Here is a 15913-nt window from a genome sequence, read left to right as displayed (position 1 = left end):
CATTTCAACAGGTCCAACTGTGGCATTATCCAATTCAGTACATCTTGATGTCCTGGTCTTCACTCTACTCTCTGCATCATTGGTGGCCTTCCATACTATGGACCTAACTTTCTTTATTGGTGTTTATCGTTGAGGTAGAGACCATGTCAACATTGAAAAATAAGTTAGATTGGCGGTTGAATGAAAAAGGGGTAATGGATTAGGGAATGGTGGGGGTGGTGGACATGGGATTAGGATACTGCTTGTAAAACACCAACATGGACTAGTAGGACCTGTTTCCATGTAATTCTATATAAAAAGCTCTGCTCCAAGGAAGTGTGGGTTGGGGATAGGGAATTCAGTAAGCTGAAACAAGATTATTGCATCCCAGTTAAAATACTTGATTTATACCAGGAAGAGTAAAAAAAAGTAAGCCCTAAAAACATCCTTTGGCCCATGGAACATACTTTGGCCAAACAGCTCAAACTGTTTGGAGCATCTATGCTTACTTTGAGGTTAATTACATTTCTACCTCTGGGGAAGGGGTTTTTTAAACCTCCCAACTTCATTGCAACCATGTAGATACAAAACAAAAACCCTTACACTCACCACCTGGCTCTGGGCTATTTAATAAAGCAAAATTTCGATGCTCCAATTAAAATAAATCAACTCTCTCCAATTATCATCAAAATGGCCACCATCGCTCCACAATCTGAAGATGATGTTTTTCCGTCCCATATAGCATCCAGTAGGTGACTGATCCATAAGCTAAAACTTACAGGCAATTACTTATCCCATTTTTAACAAGTTCTGCACCAGATTTAGATGAACACGTAGTATGAATACAATGAACAATGGGGAATAGTTCTTAGGAATAAGCGATCATGTGAAGCAGGCTTATTACTTACGTATTAATCTTTCCATCACTTGTGTTTTAGTTCCCTACTGATCCCCACTCATTGTCATGGATCCTGTACATCCTTGACTTTTGTTGCCAAAGTACATTCATTGCGAATGGGAGCACTTTAGATAACGTAACTCCATACAAGGCTGTCATTTTGTCACATTACACCTCAATGAAATAACTATTTCTCCCCACCCCACCCAATTCTAGAAAAACTTGCAGAAGCCCAGAGACGATTAGCAACGCTACAGAGTGAACTTGAAGCAGTGCTGGATGCGCAGAGAGGTGACAGTGCGAGATCAGCAGGGCATTGGCGAAGCATCCTTCATAGGCCTCACAGACACCGAGCACGACACAAGACAATGTGTGACCTGAAGCTGGCCTTCAGTGAGCTCTACCTAAGTCTAGTTCTACTGCAGAATTACCAGGTATGTGGGTAGTCATTTTGGCCTATCTGATTATTGGGGTCCAGGAGAAAAAGAGTTTTAAAAAAAATGTATTTTGTGTTGTAATAAGTTGAATGAAACATTGGAACCCAAAATGACCATTTATCATATCCCATCCCATCCTTTCACAGTCTGCACATGGTCGGGGGAGGGGCACTCAATCGACCTCATACCCACAATAGAGCAAAGAATATCTGGTACAAAAGCGAAATACTACAGAGTGTGGAAATATGAGATAAAAGTAGAAAATGCTGGACATACTCAGCAGGTCTGGCAGCATCTGTGGAGAGAGAAACAGAGTTAACTTTTCAGGTCAATGACCTTGCATCAGAACTGAGTTTTGAACCTGTTTTTCTATACTTTGAAGTCCACCCAGACTACAAGCAAGTAGAAATCACTGAACTGATGAAAACCTACCCTTTTATGATATTAGTCTCTCTGTAAAAACTGTTCAAAAAATTACAGCTTGTTGAATGAGGAGTAACTATGTTTTTAACAGTGTACTAAGTTCATAATTACTGATGAAAAACCTCCCTGGCCCTGAAAAACTAATTTTATATTTTTGGACCATCAAATTTCTCCATTATGATAAAACCTTTTGCATAATTTAAATTTTTTTAAAACTATTTTTTACAAATTTCAGCTTCTACCTTAATCCCATGTGTATATCCCATTCATTTATTTTGCCCTTTGTAAAATTTAATTAAAAGTCAAGGACAATCAGTGCACTTAACTTGTTGGTTTGGTGTCTGTGAGAATACTTCAATGCGATTGGCTGCTTACACTGTTTGATGACATCACTGCTGCTGGATACCTGGAGAGCCCCTTGACTTGGCGCCAGATTCAAACTGACGAAGCGCTGATGCTTTGCTGCTGACCGCGCAATCTGGCCTTTGTTTAAACAATGGATCATTAGCAGCCTTAGCTTTCTACTGCAAGTTTAGTGGGCAACTAATGTGCAAATGCAGCAAGTTCTTAAAAATAGTGAGGAGGCTGAGGATAGGATGGATGACATCGACCAGCAAGTTCTGGAGTTTTGTAACTCACAACTTGTCGCTTTATAATCCCCTGAACTGGCTGCTGATTCGCACATTAATAACAGTGTGCATCGTGAATGTGCCATTACGCTTCCGACCCAATATATTCCTTCTGCCTCTCCTCCTACACCTTATCTTGATGACCTGACTGAGCTACCTCATGTTCCGTTCCAGAATCTCAACCTTACCGGTTTCAGCAAAATCCTGAAGAAATATGACAAGATGTTTGACACGACAAAAGGGACAGGCTGGCAGGCAGTTCAGGTGGAGGCCTCTCCGGTTTATACTAGTAAAAAGATTGACCAGCTGATAACCGAGGTGGAGGTAAGCAAGGGTGTGACAAAGGGTTAACAAAAGGGGCTCTTTATCCCTTAATTGTCGAGTCCCGAAACAGCGAGGCTAAAATGATCACTATGTTCCGATTTGAGTTATACTGTCACCTGCCACTCGTCGCCCTGCGGGCCTGTTAGACAACGTTACATTCACAGAGCAGCCTGTGAGCATGAAGTGCTACTGCTGCAGGATGTTAGAGGAGAATATACACCCCTATCTATGGGGCAAGATCACTGCATTGGAGATATATCTGGGCCCACCGTACATTGTTTCGCACTTGAATTGCACAACACAGGCCTGTGACCTGACAAAACCGTTACTTCTGTATGTCTGTATGCTTGCGTCAAGTAGTTCCAAACAATTTATTCAGTGCAGCCCATGGGCTAGTATAGGAGCTGCTCCATTCAATAGCATTGGACTGTGAAAACACAGGCAGAGGGAGAGGGGTAGTTACAGAGATGGTAATACATGGGCAGAGGGAGAGGGGTAGTTACAGAGATGGTAATACATGGGCAGAGGGAGAGGGGTAGTTACAGAGATGGTAATACATGGGCAGAGGGAGAGGGGTAGTTACAGAGATGGTAATACATGGGCAGAGGGAGAGGGGTAGTTACAGAGATGGTAATACATGGGCAGAGGGAGAGGGGTAGTTACAGAGATGGTAATACATGGGCAGAGGGAGAGGGGTAGTTACAGAGATGGTAATACATGGGCAGAGGGAGAGGGGTAGTTACAGAGATGGTAATACATGGGCAGAGGGAGAGGGGTAGTTACAGAGATGGTAATACATGGGCAGAGGGAGAGGGGTAGTTACAGAGATGGTAATACATGGGCAGAGTGAGAGGGGTAGTTACAGAGATGGTAATACATGGGCAGAGGGAGAGGGGTAGTTATTGATGAATAATAGTCACCATGTAAAGGTAATTTAAATTTGAATCTTAAGCAAGGGGCAGCTATTCTGAGCAGAAGGAAACTGTCCAACAATGCACACAGAGATGCTAAACAATGGCACTTCTGTTGTGAGAATTATTCACACTCACTGTTATAGTCCATACAATCACATATTAAAAAGCGTTGCTGCTGTCTGCACACAGAATTAGTGAGACCATTGAGTTCCACTGACTTAATTCAGGCCATAAAGTAACACCAGAAAGCATGATTTGATTCAACAAATGTAGAAATGACAATTATTTCTATTACAGCAAAGAAGTCTTCACTATTATTTAAATGTGAATAAACCTCCATGTTCTTCACAGTCACTCTACACCAATCAGCTGGAAGGGGGAGATAGAGCACGAGCGATGAAGAGGCTTCGTGTTCCACCACTAGGGGCAGCACAGGTCAGTCCACTTCCAACAGATCAATACATTGGAGAGTGTGAGAGTGGAGTGTGTCTGAGTGTCAGTGTGAGAGTGGAGTGTGTCTGAGTGTCAGTGTGAGAGTGGAGTGTGTCTGAGTGTCAGTGTGAGAGTGGAGTGTGTCTGAGTGTCAGTGTGAGAGTGGAGTGTGTGTGTTGGATGGATATGGTTTGAGGGGATGAAATGTAAATGTACATTGTAAATATAACCAGTAATGTCAAGTGCAGTGAGGCTCCTCATGTACTGTATTGAAAGAAACTGTTCTTTATTGCACTTCATGTAATGTGAAATTTGAACTGTAATGTAATGTACTTTTACAAATTTAATGAATAAAGTATATTTGTGGAAAAAAAATGGTTTGAGGAGGTGATAAAGAGTTGGACTCACGGTTTTCCTGAAGGCTTCGAACTCCGTTTCCTCGCTACCAACTCCATTTCTCCCCCGGGCAACAGTCTGAGATTAAGCCAGTCTGTTCACGTCCTTGTTGTCACATTTGACCCCGATATGAGCTTCCAACCTCATTTTCATGCCATCACTAACAGCGACTATTTCCGCCTCTGTAACATTGCCCATCTTCACCCCTGTCTCAGCTCATCTGCTGCTGAAGCCCTCATTCATACCTTTGTTACCTCTAGACTTAACTATTCCAATGCAATACAGGCTGGTCTCCCACATTCTACCCTCCATAAACCTGAGGTCATCCAAAACTCTGCTGTCCGTGTCTTAACTCGCACCAAGTCCTGTTCCCCTATCACCCCTGTTCTCAATGACCTCCATTGGCTCCCGGTCAAGCAAGGTCTTGATTTTAAAATTCTCATCCTTGTTTTCAAATCCCTTCCTGGCCTCGCCCCTCCCTATCTCTGTAATCTCCTCCAGCCCCACAACCCTCAAGATATCTGCACTCTTCTAATTCTGGCCTCTTGTGCATCCCTGATTTTAATCGCTCCACCATTGGTGGCTGCGCCTTAAATTGTCTAGGCCCCAAGCTCTGGAATACTGTCCCTACACCTCTCCACCTCTCTTTCTTCATTTAAGATACTCCTTAAAACCTACCTCTTTGACCAAGCTTTTGGACATCTGACCTAATATCTCCTTTTGTGGCTCGGTGTCATACTTCATTTTATAATGTTCCTGTGAAGCCCCTTGGGACATTTTATTATGTTAGAGACGCTAGATAAATATAAGTTGTTGTTGAATGACTACAGAACAGTTCCTAACATCCAACATTAATGTGTCGTATTCTGTGCCCTGTCAGACAGCACCGGTGTGGACAACCTTTCGGGTGGGGGTGCAGTGTGGACTGATAATGGCACTTGTGGTGCTGATAATTATCAAAGGTAAGCACTTGGAACCAGCCAACTGCGAAAGGAGCAAGGGTCTCATTGTGTATTCTCAAGTTATTTGTAAACAACTCTACTGACAGGTTGGCATGAATAATTCAGCGACATGTGCAGATCAAATGACTGTGGCAGACAGGTGGCTCCAGTAACACAGGTCAGCACGACATTGACTGCCAAAAGGGTAATGAGTAGAGTGAGGCCTAGCTCACATGCTGCAGAGTGAGATACTCACAGGCCTGTTTTACAGCGTCTCATGTAACCTCACTCTCCCAGGAACTGCAGGGCCAGGGCTTGGATAATGTTACTTGCTGCAGCTCAACATTAATCGTTTAGAAAGGGCGGACGTTCAATTTTTACCTTTCTCTGGAGTTCTCTGAAGTAACGCTTTCACGAAATGAAATATTTATAGGAAAAGTGGCATGGGATGTCTTACACTTTCTTGTTTCTGGTTCCTCTTTGTCACTTGCTTCAGACTGTAATTAAGGATGTAAGGAAGCCCAAACACCATCAAAGGCCTATTGGTAGGATTGCCAACTCAAGTTGGACATATTCTGAAGGTTTCATCACATGAATTCCAGCCTTGCCATTGGTTGCCCAACATGTCCCCCGCCCAATCAGAAAGGAATAGACTCTCCAATATCCAATTGGGTGATTCTTGATGTCAGTCAACCTTTTCCTGGCCCCCACCGCAGTGTCCAACACTTATCGGCCTATCCAACTCACTCATGCCTTAGATCATATTGACACTACCATCCCTCCAGGCATTGATAATTAATCTACTGGGCATTGCTGCAAGCAACTCTAGGAGGAAAATCAGAGGGGAATTAAAAAAATAGTTTTTAATCTCCATTTTCTGTGATCATTTTCATTTACTAGTTGTAAAAGTATTGGAGATGAGGAGAAAATGGCCGTTCAACCAGGTGGGGCAGTTGAAAGCAGGAGGTCATGTGATGAAACCTCTGGCATTGACAACCCTATTGTTGAGTATGCTGTTGACAAATTGAATTTTATCTACAAGTAAAATAAAACTTATGATTAAAAGCTACCACTGAAATCCTAATAATGTGCCACTGCAGCAGGGTAGTGTTTATTGTGATATGAGCTTGTTATACCAAAACCAAGCTCTAATGCCCTCAAAAAGGGTAACTGGAATTACATACTATCTACAACACAGAAACAGGCCATTTGGCCCAACTGGTCTATGCTGGTGTTTATGCTCCACACAAGCCTCCTCCCATCCTACTTCATTTCACCCCATCAATGTATCTTCATATGCTTCTATTCCTTTCCCCCATGTGTTTATGTAGCTTCTCCTTAAATGCATCTATACTATTCATCTGAACTACTGCATGTGGTAGCGAGTTCCCCATTTTAACACTCTGGGTAAAAACCTTTCTCCTCAATTTCTGATTGGATTTATTACCATCTTATATTGATGGCACCCACAAGTGGAAATACCTTTTCTATGTCCATCCTATCAAACTTCATCATTTTGAAGACCTGTAACAGGTTCACCCCTCAGCCTTTCCTTTTCGAAAAGGAGCCTCAGCTTGCGTTCAATCTTTGCTGATCGTTATAGCCTCTCGGGTTCTGGAATCATCCCTTTTTTGCACTTCTGACCCCATTGTCTCATAAATTAAGAGACAAATTCTTAAACATGAGGAGATTTGGTATAAACATCACAAGTTACTATTTTATTCAAACATAAGCCAATGAAGATTGACAGTTGATTTTTAAACCTCATTAGTAGCTTATTTATTCTCTAAAAGGTCAGAGTTCCTTAGAAAAACTATATTACTGCATCTGAAAATGCTTTACCAAATACTTCTTAAAAAAATCCAATTGTTATCTCCACATGTTAAAGATGGAGCCATCCTCCCATCACAGTCATGATTGGCTGAAACAGCTGCCTCCTTATAGGATGAAACATAACTCATATGTCCCAGCAGCAGCCAATCACAAAGCCAAGCAGCAAAGATTGACATTTCAACAGACCATTCAATACAATGGAAAAAAAATTGTGTTTTGAGTGTTCTATCACAAAATCCTGAGTGAGGTGAAATTTTCCTTACAAATTGCATCTCGGGATAAATTCATGAGAGTTGGCCGTTCTTCACCTTCTCTATTGCCTCTATAACCTTTTTATAATGTGATGATCAGAACTGCTCTAGTTAGACTTTCTGTCCAGTCTCAGTATTTGTTTATATGGTTATAGCCCTTTGGTTAAATGACAATCTCGTTGCCTCACATTGCCTATCCACAGCCAGAGCAGTATTATGTTGTTCCTTGCTGAGTGTCTTTATCCTCCCAGGTATTTATGTATCCCAGGAAGCCAGCGTGTGGCCCCTACTTAGGGCTTATCGAGGAGGCTTCATTGTGATTGAGTTTATCTTCCTGTTGGGAATTAACACCTATGGCTGGAGAAAGGCGGGAGTGAACCACAGTCTGATATTTGAACTTGACCCCAGGAACCACCTCTCCCATCAGCAATTCTTTGAGGTGAGTCTGATGGTACCTCTTTCCTAAAGGACAATGGAAGCTGCTGCCTTATTAAGGCCAAGTGATGGGGCGGGTTGGGGTCAGGTCAGACACCCATTTTAGCAGGCCTGGTGTTATTCTCCATTGAAAGTCCAGAGTAGGAGATGGTGCAATATTCTACATACAGGGATACGGTGGTCAAGCAGTTGTGTCACTGGACTAGTAATCTAGAGAACATGCGTTCAAATCCATAGAATCACAGCATGTTTCCGACACAGAAGGAGGCCATTTGACCCATCGTGTCTGTGTTGGTCGCAAAGAGCTACCCAGCCTAATCCCACCTTCCTGCACTAGGTATATAACCCTGCAGCTCACAGCTCTTCAAGTAGACATCCAAGTACTTTTTAAACCTGGTGAGAGTTTCTGCCTCTCCCACCCTTTCAGGCAGTGAGTTCCAGGTCCCTACCACCCTCTGGGTGAAAATATGTTTCCTCATCTCCCCTCTAATCCTTCTATCAACTACTTTAAATCTAAGCCCCTGGTTTTTGACCCCTATTTACTCTGTCTAGATCCCTTATAATTTTATACACCTCAATTAAGTCACCCCATGGCAGTTTGAGAATTTCAATTCAGTGTTCAAAAATATGCAATTAAGAAGTTGGTATCAGTAAAAGTGACCATCAAGCTATTTGATTGTCATAAAATCTATCATCCTTACCTGGTTCTAATCCCCACCAGTGTGGTTGACCCTTAACTCCTCTGAAGTGACCTAACGAGCCATTCATTTGCATCCAGCCAGACCCACCACCTTTTGAGGATGGGCATTAAATGCTGAGCTTGCCAGCGATGCCCAACAAAGAACCTAAAAACTATATTTTTTTGGTGATTTATCATGGTGTGGGCATGACTCCAATGCTGTCAGTACGTCCTGTCTGGGACAGGTCCAAGTAGTGAGAGTTTCTCACCTGCATCTTTCTGTTTCAGTTGGCCGGTTTCCTGGGGGTCCTCTGGTGCTCGAGTCTGCTCGCCTGCCTCTTCAGTTCTTACATCCACACTCCAATGCCAGTCAACCCCCTGGTCCTGTACGGATTCATGTTGTTGCTGCTCCTGAACCCAACCAAAACCTTCTACTATAAGTCCCGGGTCTGGTTATTAAAACTCCTGGTAAGTGCATCAGCGGAGGCAGCTGGACTGGGAAAGAAAAAGAAAGAACTTGCATTTTAGGTAGTGCCGTTCATTGCCTTCGGATGTCCAAAGTGTTTCATAGCCAATGAATTGTTTTTGAAGCATAGTCACTGTTGTAATGTAGGAAAAACAGCACCTGGGTGGAAACGGTCCCATTTTCCAGCTGTGAATCGCTCCGAATGGGAAGGATCCCATTCTCCAGCCATGGCTTTTGCTTCCCAATCTCCCTGATAACTCAATCCTTGGACGATAATGCTCTGAGAATCCTCGCTGCACGACTTTCATGATTTCACTGTCCTGTTGGGTGGAGGAGGCAAGTGGAGGTTCGAGGTTACAATCCCACTGGAGAGAGAGAGAGAAATTGCTGGGAGAATGTTCCCCCATCCACCATCTCTGGTACTCTTGGCAACCGGTAGAGGGCATGTAAGCATGTGTCTGCTGCCATTCTTGCCAGGGAATGACATGGCATCACAGGAGGAAGTAGACCCCATCCCCCGTCATCAAAAGGCTTCCAGCAGTCACTGGACTCTCAAAGGGAAAGGGACTGTAGGAATTGGAAGTTGCTACTTTCAGCACCATCATCCTCATGGAGGGTACTGGACTGTGAAATGCTCACACTGAAGGTGTCAAGTCGAAAGGCAATTACACCCAAATATAAGATTTTAACTGCGGCTGTGCTGGGCCTCTGTGGAGGGCCCAAGTTTCTGTGCTTGTTGGGATGAGTGATGTCAGTCCTAGATGTGTTTTGGATTCTGTTGACTAGAGGACACACTTTTAAGGTAACTTGCAAAAGAACCAAGGAGGAGTCAAGAGTTTATTTTAATGTAACGAGTTGTCATGATCTGGAATGCGCTGCCTGAAAAGGTTGGTGGAAGCAGATTCAATCGTAACTTTTAAAAAGGAATTGGGTAAATACTCGAAAGCAGAAATACTTTCAGGGTTATGGGGAAAGAGCAGGGGGAAGTATGGGATTAATCGGATAAACTCTCTCAAAAAGAGCCAGCACGTGCACGATGGGCCGAATGGACTGTTTCTGTGCTGCAGGGTTCTGTGATTCAGCTGATTTGTGATGCAGCTCAGACTTTAGTCATTGCTGTCTTCAATTCATTCCAAACAGTGTCGGGTGTTAACTGCTCCCTTCCATAAAGTTGGCTTCGCTGATTTCTGGCTGGCGGATCAACTCAACAGCATGGGAACTGTTTTCCTCGACCTCTGGTCCTTGATCTGCTTCTACGTGTTTGAAGTGAACTGGGACAACAACCAGGGCCTCCTGAGCCCCCCAGCAGGTAAAACACAGTTTTAAAAATCACTATTGTCAGCCAGCCTCACCACATGATGTAACCGTGCGTTAATACAAAGCTCTGTATTCATTAAAGACTTGGAATATATAGAAATGAAAAGACGTGGCAGGCTTTACTCTGTACATCTTTTATATGTTCTCTGAGTGGACAAAAATAGTAAGGCCGGCATTTATTGCCCAACCCTAGATGCCCTGAGAAGGTGGTGGTGGTGGACGATCTATATGAATCCATGGAGGCCGAGAGGTGAAGGTGCTCCCACTATGGCATTAGGGGGAGTTCCAGGATTCTGACCCAGTGACGATAAGGGAATGGATGATATAGGTCCAAGTTGGGACGGTGTGTGAATTGCAGGAGAATCTGGAGGCAATGGTGTTCCCATGAACTTGGTCCTCTTGCCCTTCTTGGTGGTAGAGGTCACAAGGGAGGAAGCCTTGACTATTTGCTGCAGTGCATCCTATCGATGGTACATACTGCAGCTGCAGTACACTGTGGCACAGTGATTGGATACCGAGTCTGGAAGCCAGAGCACTCATCAAGCAGAATGCTCTCTTCTGAATGGCATTGAGTTTCTTGAGTGTTGTTGTGGCTGTTACCACCCAGGGGAGTTGTGAATATGCTGTCACACTCCCAACTTGGGCCTTGTAGATGGTGGGGAGGCTCTGAGGATTCAGGAGGTGAACAACTCCCTGCAGGGTATGCAGCCTCCGCCCTTCCTCATTCAGAGAACGCATCATGTATTTGAATTTTTATTGAGCGTCCTCTACATGACATCGAATTCACTTTATCCCTTTTGTCTGCCGCAGATAAATTTGTAAGTAATGGTTACTCCTACGGAGTGACCTGTTTCATCCAGTGTATTCCACCCTGGATCCGATTCGCTCAGTGTCTCCGTCGATACAGGGACAGCAGGGATGCATTCCCACATTTAGCAAATGCCGGAAAATACTCCACGGTTTTCATCATGGTGACCTTTGCAGCTCTGTACTCAACCGAAAAAGGCAAGTTCAATCGCTCGTCTACTTTCCGAGAGAGAGAGGTTTCGCTATCCAGGGGTTTCACTGCATCTGAGCTCTGCTCAGTTATGGATCGACCATCTAATGAAGCAGTCAATAGGCGCAGGTGTCAGTTCAGAATTAGTGACCAGTTAACTCCACACTGGTACAAGTCATGCAAAAAGACTTGCTAATACAAAAAGAGTTTCTGCATTCTCTGATTCTTAAGGCTATGATTTTATCTGAAACCACGTGCATATTTATAAGATTAAAAAGCCCTTTGACTCCTAAGACTGTCCATTTTCTGCAGCTGAACTAAAATCAATGCTTTTTCAAAATTGTAATGTGAGCAATCATTCAGTCCACAGACCATGATTAGCCTGATTAGGTTTGGAGTCAGTGGTCCCCTTGAGAGGGTAACCAACAAAAGCACATACTCAGCTAATTCATGATTACAAGAGTTTAAATGAAGTGGCGTTGAGCAAATGGGCCAGTTTTTCTCATTGATAAACAGTTCCACTCTGAGTTTACTGTAACTGAGGATGATCAAATGCACTGGATGGGAGAGAACGGAGGAACAATTGAAAGAAACTTAAAAACTTGCTCATCCTCGATTTTAATCACTCCTCCATTGGTGGCATCAGCTGCCTAGAACGTAAAGCTCAGGAATTCCCTTCCTAAACTAAACCACTCTGTCTCTCTCTCTCTCTCACATCCTTTAAGATACACTTTTAAAACCTACCTCTTCGACCAAGCTTTTATTCACCCTGTCCTCATATCTCCTTATGTCTCTCCGTGTCAAATTTTGTTTGATTACACGCCTTGGGACAGTTTACTGGTGCTGTATAAATGCAAGTTGTTGTTGTATTGTAATTTGGTGTTCTTGCTCTATTTAACAGTTGTGCAGCCCACGGCTGTTCTAGTCTGCTTCAGAGCAACAGGAAGGGACCCAAATCCCAGGGAATCTCATGTACATCCAGAGTCAACTTCCCAACGGCACAATGACATTGAAATTGGATTTGAAAGTGAAAAGAAATGGATTGGGCTAATTCATAAGGCTCAAAGTATTTTTACAAAATGAGAATGGGGCAACTGTTTCCAAAGAACCAAAGAGTCAGAATAAGGAAAGGTTCCTGCTCGTCCTGTCCCCTCAGCACCACTTACAGGATCAGGTTCTGAGCATCCTCCTCTGTTCTCTGCCTCAGTGCTGATCCCATGTCCTTCTGATTCTGTTCAATCAAGACTGTGAATGAATAGCTATCACAATATTTGCAAGATTCTTCCAATTCAGTTATTTTCGGATCTCATATTTCTTTGGCGATTTTTTTTTTTTGGTTAAGTTCCCGTCTTTTTTGCGAAATTACCCCTTTTGCTTTGCCCAGCTGACCTGCCATGGCTACAGGGTGGCATGGAGGGTCGCCGCATCACTGTCACATATGCCTTTGTGATTGGCCAGGCGTTGCACACCCCACCTCTTTATTTTACATTCCCTCCTGCCCCACTTTGGAGATATACAGCAATCTCCACTTGACATCTCACTGCTCAATATGGCTCGGACTGGAACTATTCAGACTGGGACTCAAATCTGTGCCTGTTCCTACTTCATATTGCTGCTCCCAGTGCCACTAACTGCCACAACTAATGTCCACTCTCCACCTTATCACCAACTCACTGACTGACTCCTGCCTCTCACCGACTAGCATTAGAAAGTGCAGAGCAGGGCACTCTCCAACTTAATGTTACTGGCAGAAGTTCACCTGACAAATGTGTGTGCCAGGACAATTAAGAAAGTTGAGGTAAGAGCTGCCAACACTTTTCTTGCTTGTCAGCAATGACTGACTTGGAAACGTGCCCGGTGGAGCAGGTTATTTTATCAAGGAGGAGGGGCTAAACATTTTGTTGTGTTGCCATTGTTATGCACCTTGCTGTAGAGTGCCATTGGTCATTAAAAAGATCACTAACGGCACCCCCACCCCCAACAAGAATTAATCACCCCAATGTTAGGGAGACATGATTGTTCACTCTGACGTATTGCCAGGTCGCAGAGGAATGAATTCTAACACTTGAGTGCCCGCGATGTGTTCACTCTCTTTTCCTCAGAACGCTCACAGCTGACGATTGGTGTGAAGGTTTACTTTTACCTGTGGGCTGTGACTGCTTGTGTCAGCACCATTTTCACTGTCGGGTGGGACCTGAAGATGGACTGGGGGCTGTTAGACAAGAAGACCAAGGAGAACAAATTCCTGAGGGAGGAGACAGTATACCAATATAAAGTAAGGGCATGTTTAACCTAAAATACATTTACAATAACCAACTCACTGTTTAATCCCTTAGGAAGCTGAAGATCACATCTTGTGGAACCTTCTTGTGGAGAAAACACCCATTGTATTTATCTATGATATATTACAAATCTCCCATCAGGGTGTACTTCCTGCCTGTAAAACCTTACTTGCTGTTGTCATGCTTTTTCCACACTATGTGTCAACTTTTTCCATCATAAATTCATCTGTCTACAATATGTACTGGAAATTGCCTATGTAAACTTGTCACACTGTAATTACACCCTCCCACCAGTGGTGGCACTGGAGCTTCAGTTTTGCCTCTTCCAGTTCCTTAGCCAGTAAAGCAGAGAAACCTCCATACTCCAACCAACTCTACTTCTCTGCTTCCCAAATTGTTGCAAGTTTTCCAATTTGAATTATGAATAATATTAAAGTATCGTTAAAAAAAAGGGCAAAATATATGACTTCAAAATGGGGACTGAATTACCTCTGTGTCACCCTTGCCCTATAATGCTACTTCAACTAAAGACTCAGCCCTTGACTTCCCATGGAATGTCACCTGGTATAATTGACAAATGTTAGTCCTACAGCCAATGGTAGCCTTCATACCCAGGTTCTGCCTGCCCACCTCTTCAGGTGGCTGTTACAGCTGTAATGAGAAGACAATTTACTCCTTTACCCACACATTCGTTAGAACGTGGAACTCGCAACCACATGGAGCAATTGAGGCAAATGGCATAGTCTTTTTTTCCCGGAAGTATCTCCTGACAATGCAGAGCAATCGCCGAGGTTATCAGTGCCTCTGAGCATTTGTTAGTTTGAATCACGCGCGCGATGACATCACCACATAATGTTCTCAGACGTAATGATGTCCTAGTATTGCCTCACCCCTCAATGGCCACGATTGCTGCTTCCACACTCAACCCAACAGTATCCCACTCCCTCCTGCGAGTGCTGCATTCAGTATCCCACTGCCTCCTGCGATCGCCACTTCCCTTCACGAGGGAGTAAGAAACTGAATGCAGTGATTGAGGGAGGGAGCAAGGAAAAGAAGCGGCATTTGGGTTTAATTTGCTTTTTCGTGTCAAATTGAGCAGTGCCATCTTTAATACTGGCAGCTGCCTGAAACGTCACAGTCAATGAAGCAGCATTTGCACATATACCAGTACTGCACCACCTAGTGGTTGCATTGTCAGCAAACACAGCCTTTTAAAAAAAAAATACATATTCATTCTCAGGATGCAGGCATCATTGGCAAGGCGAGCACTTATTGTCCATTAATTCAAGATTCTTTTCATTTTTAATTAACTGGATTTAAATTCCCAAGTTGCCGTGGTAGGATTAGAACTCACCTCTCCCACTCTATTAATCCAATCTCTAGATTACCAGTGCAGCAACATAACCCGTATGCCTGTCATAGGTAAGGGGAAGCCAGATAGGTACATCAAGGATGAGGGAATAGAAGGACATGTTGATGGGGATAAATGAAGTATGGTGGGAGAAGGCTTATGTGGAACATAAAAACCAGCATGGACCAGTTGGGCTGAATGGCCTGTTTCTATGCTGTGAATAGTATGCAATATATAATGTAATGCAAAAGGGTTGACATTCTGGAAGGATGAGATCAACTGGGCACAAGGACCCTGCTCATTCAAACCTGTGTTGTTATCAGTCATTTGCTGTTGAGAATTGGTTCTGATCTAGACTCCCTCTGCCCTGTAGGTCTACTATTACTGTGCCATTCTTCAGGATGTGGTACTGCGAATTGCCTGGGCCCTCAATATCTTATTCGCTCAGAATAAGCAGTCCGATGTGGCAGAAATTATCTCAACGACCTTGGCTCCTCTAGAAGTCTTCAGGTGAGAGGTGATGCAACTCAACAGGAAGTTCCTGGCCCTGTTTAATTGTTTTCTTTTCCCAGTCAGTGAGAAATCTAGGACAAGACCCTAGTTTCATGGTGCAGAGAAGCGCTAAGGTTTAAAAAAAAAAGCAGGAGGGGAAAGAAGGGCAATGAAAAAATATTGGTGAGGTATTGTCTAATGTGGGTTCTTAAAGGGCTGAAGAGTGTTGCAGGAAGGGAATATGAAGGGAGGTGAGGAATTCCACAGTTTTGAGCTCATGGAGATGAATGAGGTCGAGTGGGAAATTGTCTGATGAGTCTCAGTTTGAATGCGGAGGTGATGGAGGGAGGGCACTACGGCGTAGGATAGTGTTTGGCTTGTGTCAGCTGTGGCTCAGTGGGTGGTACTCTTGCCTCTGAGTCAGAAGGTGGTGGGTT

General features: G+C 43.7%; 1 protein-coding gene across 1 annotated transcript in view; it reads left to right on the top strand.

The window, feature by feature from the left end:
- The window catches only part of LOC137347457 (xenotropic and polytropic retrovirus receptor 1 homolog), a 64688-nt gene that overhangs the window by 41502 nt on the left and 7273 nt on the right, over nucleotides 1-15913 (top strand). Inside the window, exons 4-13 of the mRNA XM_068011900.1 lie at nucleotides 1094-1311; nucleotides 2541-2690; nucleotides 3956-4039; nucleotides 5313-5394; nucleotides 7709-7896; nucleotides 8860-9039; nucleotides 10178-10346; nucleotides 11165-11359; nucleotides 13454-13626; nucleotides 15358-15494. Of these exons, the coding sequence (XP_067868001.1) occupies nucleotides 1094-1311; nucleotides 2541-2690; nucleotides 3956-4039; nucleotides 5313-5394; nucleotides 7709-7896; nucleotides 8860-9039; nucleotides 10178-10346; nucleotides 11165-11359; nucleotides 13454-13626; nucleotides 15358-15494 (1576 nt within the window). The remainder of the gene's footprint in view (nucleotides 1-1093; nucleotides 1312-2540; nucleotides 2691-3955; nucleotides 4040-5312; nucleotides 5395-7708; nucleotides 7897-8859; nucleotides 9040-10177; nucleotides 10347-11164; nucleotides 11360-13453; nucleotides 13627-15357; nucleotides 15495-15913) is intronic.

This window comes from Heterodontus francisci, chromosome 32, assembly GCF_036365525.1.
Source record: "Heterodontus francisci isolate sHetFra1 chromosome 32, sHetFra1.hap1, whole genome shotgun sequence".
Lineage (NCBI taxonomy): Eukaryota > Metazoa > Chordata > Chondrichthyes > Heterodontiformes > Heterodontidae > Heterodontus > Heterodontus francisci.
This window is presented reverse-complemented; position numbering and strand designations above follow the sequence as displayed.